At 35.5% G+C, this 27,699-nt stretch overlaps 1 protein-coding gene across 1 annotated transcript in view; it reads left to right on the plus strand.

Moving 5' to 3' along the window:
* Window positions 1-27,699, plus strand: part of LOC115442325 (mitogen-activated protein kinase 1) — a 43,134-nt gene that overhangs the window by 6,015 nt on the left and 9,420 nt on the right. The window contains exons 2-6 of the mRNA XM_030167329.2: window positions 17,508-17,634; window positions 17,715-17,825; window positions 18,048-18,182; window positions 22,826-22,942; window positions 25,615-25,782. Of these exons, the coding sequence (XP_030023189.2) occupies window positions 17,508-17,634; window positions 17,715-17,825; window positions 18,048-18,182; window positions 22,826-22,942; window positions 25,615-25,782 (658 nt within the window). The remainder of the gene's footprint in view (window positions 1-17,507; window positions 17,635-17,714; window positions 17,826-18,047; window positions 18,183-22,825; window positions 22,943-25,614; window positions 25,783-27,699) is intronic.

Here is a 27,699-nt window from a genome sequence, read left to right on the forward strand (position 1 = left end):
CTCTCGCCTAAGTCAAGTTGTATAGGTACATATACACCGATTACATTGCTCTTCGAAATAACATTTTTTTATGTTTTGCAATAACACGTGTGTTTTAAGCTCTGTCGAGCTAATTGCGGTGCAGGTTGAGAGTTTCAAAACTGAGATGTAGTTGTATGATTTACTATAGTAAACATATCATTACTTTTGATATTCTTGGAATTAAAACAGTCGCTTCTGAACTGGAAAAAGCTTACATAAGTTTTATTTTGAAGACCAATGCAGTATTATAATGTCACACCGTAGGGAGGCGACCGGTGCTATTTATTCTATGGCAGCCAGTTAATCGTGTTATATTAATGTCTTTATTGCCGCTAGTTGCAATTTTATATCCCGCACCGTCGCAACGTAGTCTACTAACAACTTAATATAATTTAATAATGAGTTACTTATGATCAACACTTGGCCTGTTGTCAGTTGTTTATTTATGTTGTTAAAGAATTTCCCCTTGTAGACCCTAGGAAACAAATGTAAGCACGACGTATCGTGATTGGTTATGATAAATATTTAGTTCTCATTCACTTTTAGTTTTAAATTGGACAAGTGGTAATTTGACTCACATACCGGGTACCACACAAACTTGTAGGTAAGATTTCTAAGTAAATAATTACATATTTAGTATTTACAGATTTTTCATATTCATGAGCTATAAGACTGTCCCTTGTCATATTTCTTTATACTAAGTCAACGAGAATTACCCTAGTGGCTTTGATTTCCTTGTGAAATAGCAAAGTATGCGACATAAACGGTCACATCGTTTGATCGCGTTAACTTAGAAGTTTGATTTATCACAGCTGAAAGAGACCGTACTCTAATATTTGATATAAATTTCAACATACCTCTACGCGTGCCTGAGAAAAAAGGTCTTGGCAGACAGAAGGATCGACAATAAAGGGTTCCATTTGAGTCACGGAATCCGAAAAACGTTATAATTATTTTGTTATTTAAATTCCACTACAAAAAGTCATGTTTTGTATTTATATCGATTGACGAACTCAATAAAATGCTCACAATAGCAATGACGATAAATATTCTCTTTACTTATTCCGAAAGAACATGCCGAGTCCCGAGGCGGAGTTTAACGCAAATTCAATGAATTTCTATATACTGCCGAATACATCATATCCAATCATCATAAAAAGGTTGGCTTTAAGTTGGGGAAAAGTCTGATCTTTATTGTAATAGAAAATCGATAGAATACGTATCGCAGGAAAGGCGCTGTCGGACAATAATTTAGGTTAAAAGTTCTTAGTATGTACTGTGCCGGACCCAAAGCTGTTTCGACCCTCGTCATTAATATCTGTCTGTCCGTTTTAATTGAGTTTCCATGCCATTAATGAATGCCATAGAACTTAAAAATAATTATTTGAATTATGCTCTCTTTGAGGTCGTAATAGCGCTTACAATAATTTTCATTTGAGATACCTAATACAGAGAAACCTACGAAATTATTCAATGATAATATTGAGATATTAATTTCACAAAACTGTTTAAGTTGAGTTGATTATTTTGCACAATATTGTAACTCTCCAAGTTGAAGTTTGCGAAGTTTGCGGCGATGCCGACGGCCACAGCTCTATACCATCGGCGCTACAAACAAAGCGAATGCACAAAGTTTCATTACTTTTCTTTCGAACTTCTCCCCTTAGTGAAACTGTAATTGACTGCGTGCACACACTTTACGGACAAGGTAATTTATTCCGTCAAGCAACTTCGTACAATTTCTTTGGAAAATAACTTTTTCTTTTTATTTCTGTAGTAATTATAACAATGTTATTTCAACCGTTATTTTGGCGGGAAATAAAAGGCATTCGTTATTCAAATTAATTTATTAGTTGTAACAACGGTCTATCTAAATTATATCTGTTGCTAGCTGAACTTTGTTTCCGTTGTTCGGCGCCATTGTAGATTTTAGACACGATGTAAACTTGTCCACTTTAACTGTTTTGAAATTGCCTCTGAAATTCGCCGAGTTAATAATGCAAAGGTAACGGTTAAACCTACAATGCAGAAATAACTGTACTTCGCATCTAAATAGGATTTAAAATGTTCGCTGTCTGCGATACATTTTTTAAACCAGAAATGGATAGAGTATATTTCGTAATGAGATAGGTAGAATTGATTCGATTAATAAGCTAAATTGCCGAGATAGCAATACCAACAATGCCAATAGTATGTACGATGGTGGTATAGCCAGCCTCAAAAGTAACTGAACGAATTCAAAACTTCAAATCGCTTATACAAGATTTTTTTTCTGTATGTGAAGTAAAGTGCTCCTTCTATTGAATTTTTGTGAAGAAAAAAAAAAGTTGCCGAGAACACAAAAGTGTATTAGCGATTTGCAGTTTTGAATTTGTTGACGTGTGGGTGGCGGTACTAGCGAGGGTCGACTCTCGATGGCCGCGTCTCGTCTCGCCGGGCGTGCATTATTTATTCCACGACAGTGGTCTCCGCTGGAGCCGGCGCTACCTGAGGCTTGCATCAAACGGACCATGAACGGTTATTATTAATTTGTCACTTGGTTAGCTACGAGTCCCCGTGTCTAGTTACAGATGTTACCTTAATTTTGTCGTTCCGTGAAGGTTTGCTAGTTGCTAATATAACTTTACCTCTGTTGCTTGTTGGTACATCTGTTTATGAATTAGTAATAGTTCAATTGGAATAAGTGTAATTATTATTTATATACAGAGTCATTTGGACATTGCGTTACTAAATCAACTATTATTTATCTATTTGGAAATTACACTTTACACTAAGTTACTTGAGCCGTAGATGTAAAATAAAAAAATGTGTAAGTTTCGAACAAAATAAATATTAATAAAGAGTAATTTTAATTTTACACGCCCTAATGAAATTACTACTAATCTAAGAGAATTCGTCGCAGTGGCAACATCATACTTTCAGTCAGGAATACACTCACACACACGCCATATTCGCATTGAACTACAAAATGATCCAAAAATCAGAAAACATAAACCAGGATTTTTGGTGAAAATATTCGTTATTAATCGATGATTTTTGGCACAATGTCAGCAAATGTAAAGACGAGTATGTGGTTTAATTTGGTAACCCAATGTCAAAATTACCATTTATACATAATAAGTAATACCATACATATAATTTATCATTTCTTTTAAAAGATCATCTACGTCTGTATAGGGTTAATGCGGAGCATCGGGTAGTTAAACAATATCGGGTAGTTTATAAATCGGGTAGGTAACAGTGTTGGATTCCAATTGGGCGAAGTGGTTGGAAGGGTTAATGGGGCTCTTGCGGCCTGTGAGAGCCGTTCGATTGAGGACACGGGCCGGGGGCGACGCCAAGGGACGATTGATGGGTCAAACGGCCTCCTTATTATTCAGTCTTATATTTCAAAAACATTTCTTATACTAACTAACTACCTTTTGAATGTAGTGTTGTATTACGAGAATCATATAAGTTTGCGTATCGTGTTAATTAAATACGTGTGTGTTTACTTAAAGTATTCTATAAATATTAACAGGAATATGTGTTTAATTATATCGGATTTATATTTGGATTCGGTATCTAATTCCTGTGTAATAATAAACACATGAATACAACAGCTAATTTCATAAACACATCGTTAACATCTACCTCGTTTCGCGCAATAAAGTTAATAAAAGTAAAGTGTTATTTGATTTAAAGGTAATATTATCTTGACAGTTGGCATAGTGCCTCGAATCTTTTTCCTTATAGTTCAAAGTTACAGTCCAAAGGTTCCTTATATTTTAGTGAAGTGTATCCTCAGAGAATACAAACATTCACGAGTTATTTTTTCCATTTTATTAATGGCTCTCTGTTTGCCTACTTTATCGTATTTGCCAACCATTGTTTTTTCATCATAGCTAATGACTCGGACGGCAGTTAGTTAAGTAACTGGTGTTTATAAGTTGCGACCTCCATAGTATCACAACTATAATTAACCCGAATTAAACTAAACGCGGCGAGTCCACAGCACGGTGCGTTCACCCGTCGCTGCCGCGTCGTGACGTCAGGGCCGCGCCACAGAGACTCTGATGGCTTGTTATTAAGTCCATGAAAGGTTTGCCTGTCGTCAATGAGGCCTCGGCTTTTGTTCCCCGTTAAATTGACGAGCGGGCGGCGGCGCTCGAGCGGCGCGATGCGAGCCCCTTGCGCCGAGCACCGCAACCAGTGACATTTAATTAATTGCCATCCACGACAATGGCGATGTTTTATGATACCGACGCAGAAATAACGAGGTCACGTTTACTATATCGTAGTTAGCACGTTATTACTGCGGCGTGGGCGTCGCACATATATTTAGCCGCCGCTGTGCCGTATACGGAAATGTGCGTCTGCTCGCAAACGCAGTGACACACTACTGTTAGCCGGTGTTTGTGTTAGTACTACTGTGCCGTTTAATTACGTCATCAACGTGTGTCGCATGCATGTGTGCGTATGAAGTACCCGCCGATGGCTCTTCGACAGACTAAATGATTTTTCTTGCTTCAAATCTGCGGATGTCGGATACGTGCTTCGAACGATGACAGTCTACACCATTGTGTACGTGCAATGACCACGTATAGCTTTACTACGTCAGAAGTATAGTTATGTGTATTATGAATATAAAAAATATTTTTTTATGATGTAATTGTTCTAGTACTATTATACAATATGTGTATAATTTTACATAAACAAATTAAATCATGTACTATTATAAAGTATAATTATTTAAGGAGTTAATGCATAATGTACTAAAGTACAGATGGAATTTGGTTAATTTTTCATTGTCAGAGTCGAAGGCAAATGGTATTACATATTAACATACATAAATTCAATTAACGTGTTGACAGGAAAATTAAATCAATTTAATAAACTCGATTCGTTCGTCTGTGCTGGATGACAACATCCAATCCGTATGAAAAAAAAAACAATTTCCTAAATCCGCAGTTGACGTAAAAGCGGCCTCGCACGTCCATTGGTCCCCGATATTTTATTGATAGCTTCTGAGAACTTATGACATAAATGGATAGTAAAACAATGATCCAACGCAAAGATTTGGTTCTACCTTTTAGGCACGTAGTTCTATGAATCACGTCGATAATAATAGCAATGCGTGTCATGATTATATATACCTATCTATAAGGTATACATAAAATGATATGGATTTGTGCTATGTCAGAATTGTAAAATGTTGTTATGTACTAAGTGTGGGACGCGGTTTCGCTCGCGTGAAACACCTTTACCATCTGATCTACAGTATCATCAGAAGCGGCATTTTTTTTAAAATAAATCAGATGTAAAATGAAATATTTCCTAAAGGAGCAAATAGCCGAGGTAAAATGTATGTTAATCCAGGTCATGGTCTATCCGTGTGCCAAATTTCATACAAACCCGTTTAGCGGTTACTGCCTTTGATGTAACCAACATCGAAATACTTTCACAGACATTCGCATTTAAATTATTAATAAAATAAGACGACATATTATGGCTAGTGTCGATTAGGATTACCGAGTCGTATCAATTCGCATTAATTCATTTATTGTGATACTACGTCCATTAGAACGCGCTGCAGCACGCAGACTCGAATACATGTGAGGACAGAATGATAGCGCATAAAAAATAAATGCAATTCTATTCAGCCCACATCTAAGCTACACTAGTCGAAGCCAGCCTTAATACCTTAATGATTTCTTATGTTTACGCGAATGTTAAACATTAAATTAAACTATTTTTCGGATTTTATCGTGGTTTTAATATTTTTATTTTCTCCCTAAAAATTTTTTTCCCTGTTCCCTAGGAGAAAACTAAAATATTAAAATCGCGATAAAATTCGAAAAATAATTAAATTTTAATGTCTTAATATATCCAAGCTACACTAATCGACGCCAGCCTTAATACGTTATTTTCAATCTGCGAACATTATTCTCCATAAATCTTGTGCATTATAATAGTGCGGGTGCTGCCCATCTGGTCCTCGACAGGGGTCTGAGACGGGTGCGGTAACGACCGGCGATCTACCGACTGCAATGAATATGCTTCACACCACAACCAGTATTACCGGGACGCTTTTCTGAAAATTATAATCTGTCTGTACAGCGGATCAAGCATAGGGTGAATACCGTCTAAAAAAATTTGTTTATGAGTAATCTGCTCTATGCTACAACTCTATTTTATCTTTAGTTAAAGAGATTGTTTGTTAATATGATTGCGAGAACTGAGGAACGTGTTCAAAGAGTGCATAAATTGTTTTTGTTTAGCGTCTCACAATTTCTTTGAACTTAATTAAATAAAACATTGTGATATTAGTGCAAATATTGGAATAAAACACTGGACAAAATGGCTGATTTATGTTCGTCAGTGTTATACGCCATTAGTTTCTCTAGTAATTAATCTCTGTTGGAAACTATGCTCGAACAACTAGTACTTTTCGAAACAGCAACAGTTTCCTACCATTTGCTAATCGAAAATGATACAAATGAGAAAAAGGAAAACATCCAAATGCGAACTCGAAACGTTCGAGGCTCCAGGAAAGCATTTGATTATTGCTTCGTATTTGATGTTCATTTTTATATAACGTTTCATGGCGCCGTTCTACTCATATCAAAGCGTGTAATGTTATTAAAGTACAAAGTGATTGGGTGTCTGATGTCACCTAACAATGGTACATTAGAGGATAATTAACCACGTTATTAACGCTTATATAATTATATAGTATACACGTTTCTACGTTTACAACCTGTCGCGTTTAATTTACACACTTTACCCGTAGGAAATAAACACTATTTTTGAATCAAGGAAAACCATTAGCGGTTTACTTACCGCACACACTCCATCACTTAGTACCCGCCGCGATTTACGATCTAAAGCCTCCATTTAGCACTATGTTTAGTGTATGCCGCGACGCTATAACACATTTCTTCTTTAAAGAGCTCTTAAGAAAATTTTATGATCTTTTAACATATATGCGTCGTCACGTAGTCGTAATGACCAACTGTCCGTTATATTCCTAAATAAATTGACTTAATATATAGTGTATTAAATTATATACAAACTAATGATTGCCATTGATCCAATGATCTTGAAGATTGAAAATTAAGTCTGTTTTGTTTTGGAGGATATAAAGGCGACGCGAACCTGCGGAAAGTCGCGAGATATCAGTGGAATTTGTGACATGAATTCCTTGCCCTCTGGTAACGTGGTATTGCCTTTTTTATCAGATAAGTGTCCCCTTTGGCCGGGATTCCATCTTCCTGAGCGTATTGACGTCAGACAGGCGGCCAGTTGTAAAAGGCCAAATAAATCCTTTATGCAATATGCTTGAAGGAGATTGCATTGATGTCGGATAAGGGAAAGTGAAGAGAATAAGTATTGTTTTCGCCGGGCAAAGGTGTTGGCTTTCAGTCAACTAGTTTAGTGTTATTTAGGTTTCTATAGCTGTAAGTCTTCCATACCTTAAATAAGTCTGAAGGTAGTTGCTAGACACTTTTCCAATAGAGTTTATAATTTTTAAATGTAATTTTTATTATAATTCGAGAATTATAGAAGCAACAAATAAATCAAACGTTATTCACAATTAATATTATTAAATTGTGTTATTCAATCAAACCAAATTATTTGGCATCATTTCCTTTATAATACCAAAACATGGGGGATTTTTTTTTCATTGACTTTCGAGCGTTAAATAATATCGACAGATGAGACTAATTGACTTAAGGGACATTTTTTATCGACACCAAGTTTTATACATATTTAAAATCAGAACATTATTCTATTTTTTTCAACCTAGTTAAAAAATTTCGTAAAAAAAAATCGTAAAAAAATGTCGCTTAAGTCAATTGTCGCTTAAGTATCTATATAGTTATTGGAATACTAGATTATGTTCAGCAAGTACCTAATACACGTCGCGTCGTGGCCTAACTTATACATAATAATAATACGGTGGAAAACCCGCTGCAGCGATTTTAAATGTGAACTTAAATGAGTCAGACCAAAGTATGTATTATTATCCTGTTACCTTATACTGCCATAGTGATTGAATTTGATAAACTTTACTGTCTATTGGTCGACGTTTTGCTATTGTAGCACTAAAGTTACCCTACGGTCCCGCGACATAACATCGCCTGAACAATCAAAATAAGAAAATTTATCCACCATTTTGAAGTATTGAATATACAATACGTGTTCGTCGGTTTACCTACAAATCCGTTATCTCTCGCTGTGGGATTGAAGTGATAAGATATTGCTGACGTAATAATTATGCGATTATATTATGTATCGCGTAGAAGAACAAGCATTTAGAGGTGTGGCAGAGGAAAATAACGAGCCATTAAGCGCTCGACAGGAGGCCATCATTTTTATGATCGTCTCATAAAATATACCGTAACGGACACCTTATTTATACAGTAAATGAATAAATGAGACTGTCCTGCAATTTTCCCCAGTCTCTCGTTTTCCCGTCTGTATGAGCTTTAAACATTTTACGAGTTAATTTGTGAGCCGCTTTTATATCCATAGTCTAGTAAAGTAGTGTTTTACAGATTATTGTGCCTTTATTTGCAAATTATGAAGCGTCAGGGTATTTTTTTATAACATTTCTTTTATTTTTGGTCGTGGCTGTGGCCTTTGATTGTAGAATTTATGACTTTACGGGACATATTTCCAAATCATATGTTTTTTATTATATGTATTACGATTTTTAATTTTTTTCTTAATTCATTATTTGCGTTTGTTGTCGGAATAGGTTGGCCAATCGCAATGAATTATGAGTTAAACAACAGCGTAACTTTACTTTGCCAATTTGGAAATTTGCTCAAATGTTTTTTCGACCGAAAAACAATGGCGGTATCGGATGCCCGATGAGTCGTAAATTAAAATTCAAAGGGCGAGACGTGTCAATAAACATCTAAACAATATAATGAAAATGGACCCGAGCATCCATTCAAAGACCAAAGTTTATTCAGAATAATATTTTAATTAAAAAGGGCGAATGGAAGCACTCGCTGGTGGTGGCCGCTCGGTTCGGTTGCTTTGGATAAAACACGGCAACCCGTTAATGAGCGCAACTCGCTCCAACGTGAATACGACGCAAATAAATGCGGCAAAAACAAAAATCTTAATTTCGAAACATAAAAATATTATGAATAGAAAGAGCAAACATTTTCGCCAAGAAAACCTTAAGAACGTGGCGCCCTAAATGAAGTTTTTTATTTTCAAACCTTTGTGGAGAGCTTAATTTTTTTAAAGGAATATTTTGTTGCGGTGTTTTAACATTCCTGTTTCTAATTAGATCGTTAAATTGTAACTATGCTCTGGATTTGTATGAAACATCATAAGTACTCATAACCTTTCAATTAGGATCGTTTAAGTTGGGTAAATTACCGAGTTAAGTTAGAGCATAAGCAGAATCAGCAATTGATTATAAATTATCTCAAGTGACTACTTATATCAGAGGCTTCCAAACTATTTTTCTACTTTCAAAATTTTGCTGGTTCCGGGGGAACTTTTTTTTTTCGCAGAGAACCCTATCAATATTATCTGCCTACATTCATAGGTGAAGACAATCCAATATTTAAGTACTTTACTATCAAACCATATAGAGTTTCGTGGACCCCCGCTTACGAATTGAGGATCCACATTTTTTTTGGGTCACGTTAACGTAGACCTCCGTCAAGTCTCCCGTGGACCCCTGGAGGTCACTGGAGCACCTTGGGAATCAATGCTTTATATTATAGTTTAATAACTTTTAAGGACCTAGCACAGTTGGTCAAAGGTTTTATTTTAGTACTGTGTAACTTAAAATTTTGCATAATAATGAAAGTGATATTACATTGTGGTATTATTTTTATCATACACAGTACAACCACATTTTCGAATCGAATAACATAAAATATTCACGGAATCATAATTCTACGAACCTCAAATACCTACTGTAAAGCATACGAAGCGAACAAAAGAATTATAATATTCTCTGTTATTTTTTCAACGCTGGCCTTTTTCTATTCTTTATTAGCTTGGAAGAATAAAGTTATAAAATCTTAATGAAATTTAGTGTAAACGTTACCCAGTTTGTTCATTCTTCTGTTTTTAAAGTAAAAACTTACGTAATTTCGTGTCACTTGACTATTGTAATACATTTTTAAAAGAATAACAGCGCCAGCTAGTTTTTATTTGCTTTAAAAACCTAACGAAAAATCTAGACTGTTTTTCCGATAATGATCTCTATTAACTAGCTAGCCCGTGCTCGGTTCGTTCAGAAACTTGCTATATAATGTGTCTCTGCTAATGATACTACAAGATTATTAGAGAGTATTTTTGTACGACAGAGACTATTTTTGGGGCATCATTAAAAAAATCGAAGTTGTCGATATTAATTCCGATTGCCGCCATTCAAGCTTGTTCCCCAGAGTTGTGTGTAAAAGGCGTGTCAAGGTTAATCAGGGGTATTAAGGGTATCATTAAAAATACAGTTTTCTTCTCTTTGGTTTTGTTATATCAATATACAATATAAATTTATATTATGTAAACTTAACGTATGCATAAGATGTCTTTTTTTCATTGACTGTTTTATCTACTCCCTTTTCAATTATATCTTTTGTCACAAAATGTTTCTTTTCTTTAATTTTCTTCCTTTGACAATCGTAATCAAACCGACGTCTCCCATCGTAATCGTCGTTCATCGTTAGTTTTACAAATAAGACAGTCGATATCTCAAATTTTCTGTTATTGTGTGCTATTTCAGACTCATTACGCATTCTTCACTCTGTACATTCGATTCATTCTTCCCCCTTATCGATCTACCTTAGCTTTTGAATCATGGATACAGCCTCATCTTTCATCCCTTTTTTAACAACTATGTTATTACTGATTTGTTAATTTTACTATTATGATTAACACGCAATCGTGTCACAATAATGATGTTCCAATTTCGTCAGATTGGAGCTACGACTTTATTTTTCTAATACTTTAGGACTTAAATACTTACATAATAATGTTAAGAGGATTTAAATTTTGAAGAATAAAATTATAGTAGGTTGCAAAAAAATATTTGGACAAATTCGTAGAACATTACTTGGAATTTAACAATCTGGGCTCTTGCTTCACTCCAATTACTTAAGCACAAGACGTTCCTTCGTAATGAGATTTCTTGTAGGCCTTTTATTTGTATTTAATGACCTAATGCGTCTTCGGTAGATAAGCCAGTTTTCAATCAAACTCGAGCCCTGTAACTTAATTGGTTCACAATTAGTTTTACTGAAGCTATATTTGTGTTGCTCGATTTACCATTTATAACTTTAACTACGAACAGCCGAAGGGTTTGTTTGATATCCATCGCGCTGGCCAAAATGATTTTGTATCATTTTTCGTATATTACTTCCGAAGGTCCGGTAAACGATTTATGTTATAAAAAGGTCTTATCGCGTAATAGAGTGTGATTTATCTTTGTTTATTGGATCGTTTTCGATCTGCGGCAGAGAGAGACAACGCCAAACGTAACTTGTACAAATGTACTGCTAACGTGTTGCAAACTGTTTGATCCTCAAGTATCGAGTTGAATGTACTCCGGAGGAATTAAATTTACTTCATGTTCTCAAACAAAATTGCGTTCGTATTTGTACAGCAATCCATTTGTTTACCGTCAGTGTTCGAGCTATGTAAAACACTGGCTACCTTTTGCTAATATCGTTTTTCACAGCAATTTTTCTAGATGAAAGTCAAGAGCGGATTATATTTTAATAACATAATTATACCTAATTATTTTTAAAGCAGCAGAGTATTAAAGTGCTAAATTACAGTTTTTTTTAAATAAATTAATTATATTCATAATTTCGCACAAAGCATTTCATGAGTTACATATTCGGAAATCTGTCTGGCTTGTTCTCTGTTTGGGGTCAACCTCTTTATGCTAATCTTGATGAGTTTATTTGTTTCGGCCCTTCGTTACTATATGATTTTGTACCTTGCTCAGGCTTGCGGCTGTTTCATATATTTTTCTCTTCTAGGCATTATCTCGATCTGAAGGTGTGTTTACGAGCAGCCGAAATCATTTAACAATAGTCACCCGACCCATATGCCCGTTTGTCGCCCCTGAAAAACTTTTTGAAAAAATGTTTGATCGCCTTAAAAACCATTAAAAACAAAAATAAATAAAATTACCTATAACCTTTGTAGTTGCCAATTTTTTAGTATATCGTTTTAAACAAAAAAATCCATATGGGTTAATTGAGGTAACAGAAATAAAAACATACACTACGAATTTAAAACCATAATATAGAAATTTTTCGTCAGCCAGTTTTGTAAACCTAACTTTATTATTTTAAGTCTGTACTCGTTTTTGCTATAAAGTTTATCCATGGTTTCACCTCTATAATTGTCATTCATAAAATCTGCTGTGTAAAACTAAAAAAAGCATAATTCAAACTAAAAACGGTTTTTAAAGACGATAAAAAAAACACTTGTTTTTTTTTTGTCTTGCAGCTACTTAAGGACTTTTCAGTATCCATATATGAATACCAGTTTAATGCATCTGCTCATAAGTATAATTATAATTTTAGTATTTATATTTCAATTTGTCCGTTCAAGGAAATAACCAGACAGTATATTATGTAGGCAGTTCGTCGTAATTTATAGTTTTGAGTTACAAGTTTATTTTATTGTAAAAATCTTTGCAAGATTACTATATAGTAGATTATCAAAACGTTTAACAAATGTTTTTTTTTCAAAATGCAGTTGCACATGCTTTAAAGCACTTTGAAATGCAATTCCACGATTACATTTAACAACATACTGGTTGTTAGAAAAACCCAGTGTTGCATGCGTAATACGAGTGGTGGTCGCGCCCGCCGGTCTCACCGTGTGAGTTGTGTCGCGCGCGGTTACTGGAGCAGATGCCGACCTGCGAGCGGATGTCGCGAGTTGTACTAATTTGTCCTCTCCACAAAATATTGCTTCCAATCTTCTGTCTCACACATTGCACCACGCGGTCTTTTATAATGAATGTTTATTCAACGAAAGATGATGACGTATACACAACAGACATTATAATCATTCGGTTGACTCACAACTCTTGATTTGTTTTCTCGCAACAATACGGTAAGATTACATTCCATACAAAACGTGTTGTCATAATCGGAAATAGAACGATACGTATATTTGTCCAACATACATAATCTAATACAAACACGTTGCCAATTGAATTTTTACCTTGAATAGGCATTCAAGATATCCAGCGAAGGTCAACAGAAAGATATAACAGAAAATTAGATTCGACAAAATTGTTAAAGCTATCAATGTAGACTTTTTGGGATTACGTAATGTATGATGAATGGAGGAATGGTCTATTTCAAATTGGGACGAAACTCGTAAACGAATTTATGCTTGGTATACATGTTGATCAGGGATGACCTACTCGGCGACACGTGTTTTGGTTGTTCCTTTTACGGCTCGGTCCGCTGAGTGTGAAATAAAATTGTTTGAATTCTCCCATCAAGTAGTTACGAAACAGCTGCTAATGCAAAATATAATAGCGCCGAAGAACACGTTGCAAATTGTCAATACAGCAATGTTACAATCTAATCACAGTACATGATATCTGTTACCACCACTTCTAGCGATACAGCGCTAATGGAAACTATCATATCGCACTCATACTCCATTTGTAGTTCAATTTTTTTTAAATTGTTTGTCAATAAAATTGTTTGCGTCTAAATATCATTATTAGTTGTTTAACAAGCCCCGTCCGAAACAATAGGTCATACACGCTTGTGATGGTTTTGACGTAGATACTAATAAATAAATAAATATATTATTCACTTATTCACGAGCCACTACATACATTTCTATAATTTGATGGAGCAATCGTATGGATGTACCTGGAACTTTTATATTTTCAATATTTGCTAACACAGTTCGTCCATAAATAAGTTATGTTGGATGTTCGGGCGCCTCTGTTACGTCCGCTGGGGTCTAAATATCTTATTCTATTCTCCTGTCAAGCTAACTGCTCCGATATAAATTCTAGACGTGAACGAACTTTTGTTTTAAAAAATGAAAATTAAATAGTCCGCATTTTGTTTTAATTTGCTTCTTTTAATATTCGTGACGCTCGGATAGTTTTAAACTATTGCGTTTGTGAATATAGCGTATTTACTAAGTATCACGGCTACCTGTTTTTTAGACATTAGCATCGATCTTGTATACCAATAATAAGTTTATAATATTTCAACTTTTATTAAAATTTTAGTAACATTGTCGTTAAAACGATCGATAAAAATATAAGTGGCACTGTTCACCAGTTGCCCGTTCATTATAAATATCAATTTTTACATTTAAAAATCTGTGTTTGTGCTACCCCGTCTTAATATTGCCCCGGTTGATTAAATTGCTTTTATTACAATTGAAATGACGCGAACGTTGCTTGAAATAAATTTGAGTAAATCTCATGAAATTGCTTTTTGACGACCGCAGTCATATCTTTTGCCGCTTTGTATTAATAGGATTACGGCCGTCCAAAAATGGCTATTTCGCCACGTGTTTTTCATGTGAGTGCTCGTTTGAGAATTATCCGTTAAAACGGATTTGAGTGTACTTGAATATTTAAAAGGGCGGCGTGAACGATTTACTCTTAATCATCCTTTAATTATATTGCTGTAGAAGATAATTGCAATTTAAAAAGAAGTACCTAGTCTTGCCATAAATATTGTAATAAAGAAAAAAGAAAATTGTTAACTGCAAATAACATTTATTACTTTTACAGTGTGTCAGTTTAATACATAAATATAAAACAATTAAAAATATAAAAAGCTTATTCGAAGTGGTCTCCATTGGCTGCAATACAGTCCTTTAAACGATGAGGCCAGTTATCAATAGAAGCACGCACTCTTTCCATGGGAAAATTCTTCACTGCCAATCGTATAGATTGTTTTAGGGACTCCAAATTATCATGGCGTTTAGAGCAAGCTGTACTCTCTAAAACTGACCACAAATCATAATCCAGCGGATTAAGATCGGGACTAGACGACGGCCAGTCTTCAGCTCCTGATGAAGTCCGAAACGTTCGATTCCAACCAAGACTGCGTGGACCGAGCTTTATGACCCGGCGCCGAGTCTTGCTGGAAGGACCATACTTGGTTATTGAACATGGTGATGTTAAGGGGCTTAACTACCTTCTCAAGAATGGTATCTTGATACACTTGTGCCGATGTTTTGATACCTTTTCACAAAAATATGGCTCAGTCACTCCTTCATAGCTAACACCCCACCAAACCATCACTGAAGTCGGATAATGTCCACGTTGCACTCTGTCGACTAATTGGGAAGCTTCCTTAGAGCTTTGAGCATAAATACGGTCATTTTGTTTGTTAAAATGTTGCTCAATTGTAAAAATTTTCTCATCCGTAAACAAAATTTTTCTGTGACCTCCCTTTGCGTACCGCTTCAGTAGTTGTTTCGATTTTACCACCCTATTCTTCTTTAAATTATCAGTTAAGAAATGGCCAGTGCGTCTCTTATAGGCTGCAAGTCCTAAGTCATCTTTTAAAATACGCGACATGGTTCTAGGTGCTATCTTCATTTCCCGAGATAAAATCTTTTGCTTTCGGACAGGATTTCTTCGAATTCTTTCCCTTACTGCTTTGACCACCTTTTTCGTACGAACACTACGTGGACGGCCAGATCTTTTCTGTCACAAACAGAGGAGGTCTCATTGTACCTATTAATAGCCCGGTACACAAACATTTTACTAATACCAAGTGTATGGAGAGTTTTAAAAATTGCATTTGGCTCCATACCTACTTTGTGTAATGCTATCACAGCGATTCGGTTCTCTTTATCACCCCACACCATTTTAATATCGCAAAATATTTTACAATGTATTGGCGCCAAAATGAGAAAACACAATGAACAATCGTATAAAAATGACAGATTCGAAATTCAAATGTAATATTTTTTTATAATTAAGTGTAACAGTATTTATGGCCAGACTAAGTATATGTTGGATATTTGATATTAATAAAATTTAAACCAATGTAATAATAAATATTTTTCCATGACGAACACCATTGTATATACTGTCATAGATGTATTTTAAAGCATTTATATGTGCATACATTTGAATCGCGTCATCCATTAGAAAATCCTCAAGGCTTAGAGGACAGGACGAGAATGTGACGTCGAAGACGCAGAACGGATAAAGAATCACGTCAAATATTTGTACAATCTAAGAGTATACCACTATTCTGGCTTAGGTCGGATTACGTCCCGTCTCGAGCTACATACTATAAACGTATATCGTCATTGCTAAATGTAATCTACTTTTATAACAAACGTACCAAAAATGATAGTAATTCTAAGCTCCAATTCCATTTATTGTGACTCTTCGTACGTAACATTTACAACGATTTTATATAAAATTGTGTTCAGAAATCCGAACTTTATCGGCACCTGTTTAAGTATGTGATGTCGGTGCTTACCTTAAACAAGATTATTTACGATTCGTTTATCCTGTATTGAATTATCCCTATTTCCTGTACGTATTTCGCGCGATTATCTCACGCTATCAAATAATCTGAATGAATTTCATAAATATTTCGGGGACAAAATGGTTTTTCGGCTTGAGTATGTTTCCGCCGTTTAATGTGTGGCGAAATACATATTTATATATTATGATTTTTAAGAATCGTCTACATCTAATGGTCCCCTGTATATGTGTACATACAGATAATTGTATATACAGGTTACTCCAGATTTTCGCGATGTGCGGTTCTTGTCTCTTGGGTAACCAATTTATCATGGCACTAAAAGTCTTCTTGTTAAGTAGTTTTTTATGTTCTTGGGTCTTGGTGGTTTTATTCTAGCGGGCAAAGAATAGTTGTAGAATGGATATCCGTGTCAGCAATAGAAAGCCTGATTCATGACAAAAATAAGCTTCTGTCCCGATTTTGTGCCTAAAAATAAATGCCATACATACATTTTTCTTCTATTATTTTAACGTATTATCCATGGTATAAATTTAGTTTATTTGCCTTTAAAATGAAGATAAATCAGAAATTGTTGTGAAATACATGTTGATAAAGATCTATTTCCACACAAAGGCTTCTCAAGTAAAGTAAAATTGCAATGTGAAAATTAAAGAAGATATTTTCATTAAATGTGCGTCGCGCCGCGCCGAGCTTTGTGCGCTGTGCATTGTAGGTTGTGACTAACAGATATTAAAACGTCCTTTAAATACATAAATACGAACCTATGACATTGTACTAGATATAACCTGTGGCTCAAAGCTATCAAAACACGATATTTCCATAAGGGTGGCGGCGGGTGGCCCCACTAGGGGTTCATATCGAAAGTAGACCGAATGTAGTTCAAAACAGCGTTGTTATGTTATTATTTATCGCTTTTCTGTATTATGTTCGTTCATGAGTAAGTGGCTCTCGATATTCGTACAATGTGTGTCAAAAGGAATGATTTACGACATTACGATATTTTCGCAGGTCTGCCTTCGACAACGTCAGGAAAACGAAAGTTGCCATTAAGAAAATATCGCCCTTCGAGCATCAGACCCACTGTCAGAGAACGTTAAGGGAAATCAAAATCCTAACTCGGTTTAAGCATGAAAACGTAAGATATTTTTTGTGTATTAGTGAGGTCTCGAGCGTCCGGCCTGAATATAATGATTCGATAAATTTGTTTTGTTTCAGATAATCGACATTCGAGATATTTTAAGGGCCGACACTATTGACCAAATGAAGGACGTTTATATCGTCCAGTGCTTAATGGAAACTGACCTCTACAAATTACTGAAAACACAGGTAACCGAGCGAATTCTATTATCTCGTTTAATTGAGTAATTTATTTATTCAAGTCTCCACTGTATTCGTGCAGTTTGTTAATTCATTAAAATACCATTGCATTGTGTAATGTTTATTAAGCTTAAAAATCGTAAGTGTTAAATGTTTTGGACCATTTTTAAATAAGGTACCTATAGTATAGACTAATGTATCGGAGTATTAATCATCTATGTTTCATTTCAGAAATTAAGTAACGATCACATCTGTTATTTCTTGTACCAAATTCTGCGAGGTTTAAAGTACATCCATTCGGCGAACGTTCTCCACAGAGACTTGAAGCCGTCTAACCTGCTGCTCAACACCACGTGTGATTTGAAGGTATGTAAACATCTTTGTATTAAAATATTAGTCGTGCCCGCGCCTTCGCCTGCGTGGAAATCGGTGTTACAAAGATTTTCCCGTGTAAATCCCAACTGACGAGATTTTACAACCACGCATCATCTTCAAAACTAATCGATATATTTCAGTCAATTTATATAAAACCGTAATGTACTATTAACCTAAATCTTCCTCGAGAATTGCACTATCTTTTAGTAAAAACCGTACCAAGATCCGCTCAGTAGATTTTGAGAAAATCGATCACATAAAGACAGACAGCTTTTGGGGACTTTATTTTATAATTGTATAGATTTATGTTTTGAATTAAATGCTAGAAAATGACATCAAAGTATCGTTTAAATGTACTCTGTCCGTTTAAAAACGTTCGAGGTTGCGTTAAAGTTAATGGTGGCATGAATTCAGCGGCAAGAAGCTCGTTAAAGTGCGGAGTGGCACTAACAGCCGCCGCATTACGCAGTATAAACGTAGAAATGTATCGCGCAGCTACAACTCCCCTGAACATTACGTTAGGCCTGACTTCCACTGATGGCAGGAGAGGGCAGGGTGATACAGTAATGTCATATAAAATTATTTTAAGTCTTACATAAAAATGATATGCCAGTGTCTTAAATATCGAAGTATTGAACATTACGTTAGGCCTGACGCTCAGTGATGGCAGAGGATAGGGCAGGGTGACACAGTAATGTCTTATAAAATTATTTTAAGTCTTACATAAAAATTATATGTCTTAAATATCGAAGTATTGATACTTGCTTTTGTTTGTGATGCTTGCGAAATTGCAGCCAGTCGAATAAACCCCTTTCTTTTAAGGAAGACTTTAAATGGCTATAAAGCACCTATTATTTAGGCAGTGTGGTTGTCTCGCTTGATCTGACGGTACATGTTAACAAAGCAAGACAAAACATTGTATGACTATGACACGCCTATACAACGGTTATTAGGAAGATGGTAAATAAACGACGATACTAAAACAAATGTCATTATCATTTTTGTTTGGATTGAAAGTAAAATATTTTTTCTCTAATATCATTGCATAATCTTTCACCGTGCGTCATCCCTAAGCAATACACATAGAGCACACCCGGGTGCAGTATTTAAATTTAAATTAAAAAACCTTTTCCGACGTCATTCCGCGTTTTGTAATTAAGGAAAAAAATATTGCGGACACGGTATGCCTTACGTCTTTAAATAAAGAAAATAACATGGAACGGGCGAGGGGCGACGCGTAGTGGAAATTCTGTTACACAACCGTATCATTTGTACTCGTAAGTTTCGGTTAAATGCAGCGCAGTGACGCGCGACAAACTGCCGTGCTAAGCTTTTACGACGTCATCTGTATCCACAATCGATACTATAACGTCACATGCAAGAGAGATCAGCAATGAAATAGCGAGAATTATGTTAATAAATATTACCAATGCTTTATTTAAATTATTGTTTTAAGTAGTAATTATAATCATATTTTTTTGATTATGTTGTTTACATATTAATGCCTAATTAGATATGACATAAACTTTTTTATACCAGTAAATTTATTATAATTTTACGAAAATATATTTTATGTAATATGTAAGTGCTACATTGTGCACATGTGTATATGCGTGAGTAGGGTCATGCGGATTCCTTCGGTTCACAAGGCTTCCTTATTTTTTAAGTGCTAATATGCCAAGGGTATTCGCTATTCCACATTGGAACAACGTGGTCCAGATTTTTAACCATAAGATGTTGGGCATTTACTAAACATTGCTTACGTATGCCTGCGAAATATTGAAAAGATACCATTGTTATAGTACTTGCGCAATTTATAATCAAAAGTAAAGCTTCCACAGACGAACATAATTTTTACATGCCTAGATATGTTTGATCAAATGTTATTCAGTTCAAGCAGACGGTGCGTAAACTACACAAGAATTATTTTATTTGGTAAACGCTTTGATATACATATAATTTAGCTTTCTCCCAGGGGCGATACGTTTGGAATATAATTGCTTATGCCAAAAGCAGCCACAGTATTCTTACTGTGAAGATCTTTACTGTGCTCAGTTACAAATTATGTTACGTACAAACAAATTAATTGTATTGTTGTTTAGGGTACTGTTCTATAATATTATATTGTGGTAGATTACTACCTCGTTGGCGTAGTTGTGGCGTAGTTCTCAGCTTTACTTATCTGACAGCCAACTAGTTGAAGTTGTATCTCAATATTAGCCAATCACAACGGCCCTATGTATACGCACTGCGAAGCGTGCCATGCCGTCAGCACTGAAAAACAGACTTGTTATAACAGCAATGCTCCGTCCTTAGATAAAAACGTCTATGAATAAGGGGGTATGTCTGCAGGTAACCAATATATTGACCTGTCGCTTCTGTGGTTTCTGGCGGGTGGGTTGATGCCTTGATACAATTTGTGGAAATGTCCACTGAATCGTATCTCAGGCGCTGCAGTGTTTCTACAGACTCTCGGGCATTTAGATCTTAATATTCCTGCAGACGGCTAAAATCTTATGTGCCTGTGGACATTACGATGGCTCCTAGGTAAATTATCGTGTCTGGAAAAGTAGCGATGTTCAATTTGTTTGTTTAATTTTCATTAGGCACTAAATGGTAATGTTAAATTATTTTTTGGATTTTACTGGTTTATGAAGGAGATATAATTTCATGTTATTTAGCGTTAAGTTATCTAGATGGTTTTACTACCAAAACCATCTAAATAAAAAGTAAATAAATGAAAAAAAAAATCTTTTTGTAACGGGTTTGATAGTATAGTTCATATCGTGAAGGATAACGTTCATAATCAAAAAAGGGATAAACGTGGATTACTGTTTAGTAATTTTCCTTAGTTTTATTATGAGCACCATAGATGTAATTCGTATTTTATGTTTTAAGGACCTTTAATGAAAGATACATTAATATACTTAATTAAAACAATGGTATATTTTCAAAACCACTAGTGTTACGTGCTTTTTCAATTTCAGAAGACCACAGTATGCAACTTTTCATATTTGTACAGCGGCAGAAGTTAAATTTTATTTTTATTAAGACTTCTATTCTTTTATGAAAGTAAAAGTATATTGATATTTGATACAATACAATTTTTTAAAGGATTATAAAAGACAAAAGACAATAACAAACTTATATAGATGTAGTTACTTAACATATTTGCAAGACTTGTAACAATTTAAGGAAACGGTTCGAATGGCAAATGTAGCAAAATGGCGCCTAAAATTATTCGGCCTACCCTTAAAAGGGATCGAATAAAACCCGCCGTACTTTTACCTCAACTAAATCATGCTTAATTTTAACGAACCCTGATCCTACAGCTTTACTGCGACCGCACATTGAGTAGAGTCTAACCGTTGAACATTTTTATTTGCATGTTTTTTATTACTATGTATTATGCAGGTTTTAAGGAGTCATTAGAGAAGCAATAGCGTATTCCAAGTAGAAACTATTGAAGAACCATAGCGTATTCAAAGTACAAAACGATTGAAGACCCATTTAATCCTATGGTTCTTCTTCTTCTTCACGTGCCTCTTTACTATTGAAGGTGGGCCGTTGGCTTTTTGTATTCCTCCTTGTCATTGGCTAGGCGGAACAGGAGTTCAACGGAGTCCAGTCCGGTCCCGGATGTTTCTCAGCCACGTTTTTTCCTTTGCCCAGGGAGTCTCTTCCCTTTTCTCTTCATCTCTTTGCTACCATCAAACAGCACAAGATAAAATATCACGGCCACGTACTTCAGCACAAAAGAAATGTGCTGTTGCAATTAATAATCCTATGGTAAAAAAATCGATAAATACACGTGAACAATTAGATATTTGATTTACCTTCGATATGGCGTTTGCATCGTCCTTTGTCTATCTCAAAGAAAGGAGAATAACTTCGGCGAAGCATATAAATTACATCCACACCCTCAGTCATCCTACCCGCAGACGAGAGCATGCCATTTATTTAAACTTATAACAATGCTATTTTGTAAAAGGACATTGTTGGTGAAAAAACTGCTCGATTCTATTTCAAATAAAACGGCAAGCTATTGTTTTGTAACGTTATAATATTTATAGTTAATAACAAATACAGAATCTTTGCCTCGAAATGTTGTTGACCCGTGAACGTGGTGAGGCCGTGGGCGTGTCTAGAAGTCCATCATTGTATATAAGCATTCATTCATAACTGACTTCTTATCCATCAGTTGTGAATGTATTCATGACATTATCACCTAGGCTGTAGGGTGCTGCTGTGAAACTCCTTTTCTAATAACACACTTACGTTCTTTCTCCAAAGAATTAATGGAGATGGAACTACTGCATTTCTGTCCCAGGATGTGATAGAGAGCGAGCTTATTTATCGCGTATTAATTTTAATCCGTGTAAACTCAAAGTGTGTGTTTTAGCATAGAGTTTCAAATTTGTCAGACAGCGAGATTACGACTGCAAGTCCATATATAAAAATGCTGCTTTCGCGCGGAACGTACGGCAAATTTGAAGGCGCCCTAAAACTTACACAAAATTAATTTGCTCGACTCGAATTGATCTCAGGGATTCACGAATCACAAGTACAAATACTTAACCACCAGACAAATTGAGGCGATATTTCATCTTATACATAAATTTTCTTGTGTTTAGATTTGCGACTTCGGTCTGGCGCGTGTGGCGGACCCAGACCACGACCACACGGGCTTCCTCACGGAGTACGTGGCCACGCGCTGGTACCGCGCGCCGGAGATCATGCTCAACTCCAAGGTATGACGTTATTACTTGCAGTCGAACAATGCTCCAACATTATTAAAATTTTCAACTACGTAGAACATGAGGAAATACTGTTTCGATTTTTTTAAAATACTTAAGCTCATCAATAGGTAGTAAATAACGAACAAAAATAGAAATTGGTTATACATAATATTTTATCTTCATTTGTTTATATTTATGTTTATGGACGCCAGTGATCACAATAGATCAGGTGACCCACTTGTGAATGAACCCATTCTACATATAACATAAAATAAACGCGGAATGCGCATCTAACCACAATGACTGGATGTATGGCGTTCCTTGAGGTGGAATTTTATATACTCGATTTGCAATAATTCAAGTAGGTATTCATTTTTAATCCATTGTCCGCCATACATATTGCTGTTATTTTTGAGTCACATGTGAGCAAGATTATGTCTCAAAACATCTTTTTCCAGTTTTAAAAATCTGTACCCATAATGACCTGACCTGACTGTTCACAGATAGAAGTGATTTATAAAGAAGTAAAAAAAAAAATAATTATACATATGTTTATATGTTTCTAAGTCATAGAAATAATAGTAAGTCTTCTTTCCGTATTTCCAATAATTTAATATACTACGTTGTTCTTGTTAAAAAATTAATTATATGTGTTTCGGTGTACCTTCACTGTGAGGTTATATTCGTTATTTTTTAATACATAAATAAACACTAACATTTGTAAACAAGCTTAATAATGATAAAAAAAAATTGATGACCCGCTGCCTCTACTCTTCGTTTTCATAATAAAATATCTCCAATAATGATCGCAAGGTTCTAAAGGGCGTCCCTACAAACTTATCTTACATCAAGATACTGTCAGACAGGCATCTTAACAAATCACCCTACCGTCTGGACGCGAGACGACCCTAATGCTACTAATGTGATGTGGCTTTGAAATTTCAGACTAAATCTGAATATAATCTGCTAATTTAATTAGCTTTTGTTTATAATTTAATTAAATTTATATTCTCTACAATTTGTCGTAAATGTAGCGCAGATTTTATATCTCATGAACAAAGTTGTAACAGTAATTTAATTTGTAGTGCTGGAATATTTTATAATATTCATAAAGTCCATATTAAACTCTGCTCGCAATATACTTTCCCAAGAATAAAAAGAATTGGAAGCTACTTAAAAATCACTTCAGTGCGTGATGGCCTCTTTGGGAACACGAACTGCTGTGACAAGATCCGCAGGTTCAAAACCCAAGGAAACAACTCTGAATTTGCAATGTTACGTGTATATAGTTTATTGATAATTATCGCTCGCTTTCACTAGTAAACTAGTGTAATTTTTTAAAAAATATTTTTGGGTTACAATTTAGGTTCAATAAGCAATAGAAAATTGCAGAAGTTTTGTTGGTATTTATAATTATGTATTGATCATAATTAATTCGCGACAGTCACGCTCCACTGTATACGCTGTTAACGTTGCGCGACATGTTGCGATCAATTAAAAGGTTACACAGAATTCTAAGCCAGTGATTCTTAACTCGCTGTACGCTCAGGTATTCGCCATTACGCCCCAGTTATTTATTTGATGCGAACGAATGTTTTCGAGTTACACACGTTCGCCCGGCGCCCCTGACAGCGTTTAATTGCTCTCTTACATTATGAGATTCGCACGATGGATGTTTTCACATTCTTTGTTGTCAACCTAAACTCGGGAAATATTGAGCAAATAATTTAGAGTTGTTTTTGCGTAAAATAAAAGGTTGAGTTTGATTCGACGGGAATTTAAATTATCTAAGTACTGTGCCACTGTATTAGTCTTATTATACTCGGTTGCACGACCTTATAGACTTAGTAATTTTATTAAATTTCCTACCAAACGAAACACAACGTTGTGTTTAACAGGATAAATCAAATCTGGGCTTTGCTTTTTGAATACGGTATACCTACAATCAAATTATTACCTACAATGTTTAAGACCTATCATATCACCCTCCATAAGGTCACTCCTAAAGCCAAAAATAAAATAATATTTGTATTATAACTTTCGATACCGAAAAGCCCAAGCGCGATAATAGAAAAGATCTCGATCCAGCGACGCGTATTTACGCGGAACAAAGGCGTGTAATAAACAGTGTTATACGCGTTACGTGGGCAAGGATCAAGACGAGTCTCGGGTCCCGCCACAGAGTTATTTACGGTATTCTGATATCCATCCCTACAATACACCGAGGAATCTAAGCCATCTACATCTCACGCTTTGAGCCCGCCCAACGAAACAATGCCTCTATTGCCTACATCAGGCCCTCGTATTGTGTCTCGGGATTAATTTTCCTATTATTCTCTTCGGTTTTGTTTAATATGATCTTTTTAGTGCTCATTATATTACTTTTAGAATTGATTGTTTCTTGTGATGTGGTAAAAATATAATTATCTCATACGACTTTTTTTATAACTAAGGACTTACGGCTTCAACTCTGTTTATTTATTTTAATTATTTGTATAATATAACGTGATTTTTATTGAAATATCTTTTAATTACAACTAACATAAGGTCTAATGATTTCTTATGTTTACGCGAATATTAGACATTAAAATAAATTCAGATTTTATCGCGGTTTTAATATTTTAGTTTGGGGGTCGCTCCCTGAATCCAGTTTAATTTTGATAACATAAGGTCTTTATCGACAGGGCTACACCAAGTCGATAGACATTTGGTCCGTGGGCTGCATCCTGGCGGAGATGTTGTCCAACCGACCCATCTTCCCCGGCAAGCACTACCTGGACCAGCTGAACCACATCCTGGGCGTGCTCGGCTCGCCCAGCCAGGAAGACCTCGACTGCATCATCAACGAGAAGGTAGGGACAATTGTTTTATAATGTTTTAGCAAAGTGGCTTCACTGCACCTGATGTTAAGCTAAGTGAAGGCTTTAGAAACTGGCGATCGACCAAAGATACAAGCATCTCCGGACGGTCGGCATAGTCATGCCGGCCTGCATAATTGCTTCTTCACGCTCCGTTTAAAAGATCCCAAGTTATAGGAAGGAGGGAACACGTATGCTGGCAAACCACTACACAGCCTGATGGGACGGCACAGATATTAGCAACTGTAAAAGTCAAAGGCTTTCCCGCCCCCATGATAACGGAGCAGTATATTTGTAAAATTTATGTCTATATTCATAAACGAAATGTTTTTGAAAAATTGACGTACATTATATAATGTACGACAAAAATATAGCATTCGTGTTACAAAAGAATACACCAAAAACTATTGTTCAAAAAGAAGGAAATATAGATTTTAAAAATGTACTGTACCATCCGGCGACAGTTGGTCCGAATGTCCTCTAAAGAAAGCTTTGTATTTCACATACACAATCCGAACTGAATCGCAACACATTGAAACCGTTATATAACGTTTGGAAGTGAAGTTTTAACGTTGAAATCCCAAACATTTCCATTCAAACAGTTCACAGTTACAACGTCGTATCACGTCATGGGAATATTATATCATAAGTTTAGTAATATTCATATTTGGGACGCGTGTAACTCCGCCTATCAAACTTAACGACATTCTTATTGTATGACGTCAATTCTCAGCGAGGACTTTATTGTACGAATTACATAAATGAATAATGATTCCAATACTTAATACTTATTTGGCTCTATAAAATACTCTTCCTTTATTTAGCTTAAATATTAAATGTGTCAGCGAATAATACAACATACATTTTGTTAAAAATTTAGGGTAGGTCGTTAATATAAATGTTTCCATGGAATATTCACGTGAGAAACTATTGTCAACCACAAACTGTGATAATATGATGTAAAGTTGTACAAATTTGTTGGTAACAATAATAACCTACGTGTTGAAATAATTTACTTTACTCTTAATTGAGTACTAGCTAATTTGCTTTATTTTATGTTATTCAGTATTGCTTCGAAAGCAAATTCGAAAGTGGCGATAGCCTAGTTGGTTGTGGAAAAGACTGCCGAGATGAATGTCCGCAGGTTCAAATCCCAAGCGCACACATCTCTGACTTTTCTAAAAAATTATGTGTGTATCTTTTGTGAATTATCGCTCGCTTTTACGGTGAAGGAAACCTGGGGCCTTACTCTCTATCCCGCACGTTAATTTGACAGTGCGTAACAAGCACGTAACGCAACGCGTCATGTTTAGGACTATAGAAATTTGGCTTACAGAATACCATTCCACGCACATTTCTCGAAGATAACATGACACGGCCGCGTTACGCGTTTACACTATCATACAGAATAAGGGCCCTGTATACCTGAAAAATTCTCTATAGGAATTTAGAGGGTGTATGAAGTCTACCAATCTGCACGCGGCCAGCGTGGTGGACTAAGGCCTAATCCCTCTCAGTAGTAGAGGAGGCCCGTGCCCAACAGTGGGACAGTAATAAAAATAATACAGGGCTGACGATGATTATTGCTTGTATGTTCCCCTTAAAAACCAATAAATAAATCAATAAAATTGACCAACTTCGCAACAATCTATCACGATGAGGACACTTGTGTGGACTTAGCGAAGTTGGACCGGCCGCGTCGCGCGTCGGCACAAATTGGTTCGCGTTAAAACTTTTCGCCACCTATCGATTCTGTATATTTAGGACTGTGTTCATGACTAGTGATATTGCCGTTGGAACAAGTTTAAATTTTTTTGTACTTTAATTGAGTTTCTTGTTTTACTTTTGCTTGTCGAATTATGATATAGTTAGGGGGTCCTATTCCGTCTACTAAGGCATATCCGTTTTTTA

Source organism: Manduca sexta, chromosome 17, assembly GCF_014839805.1.
Source record: "Manduca sexta isolate Smith_Timp_Sample1 chromosome 17, JHU_Msex_v1.0, whole genome shotgun sequence".
NCBI lineage: Eukaryota > Metazoa > Arthropoda > Insecta > Lepidoptera > Sphingidae > Manduca > Manduca sexta.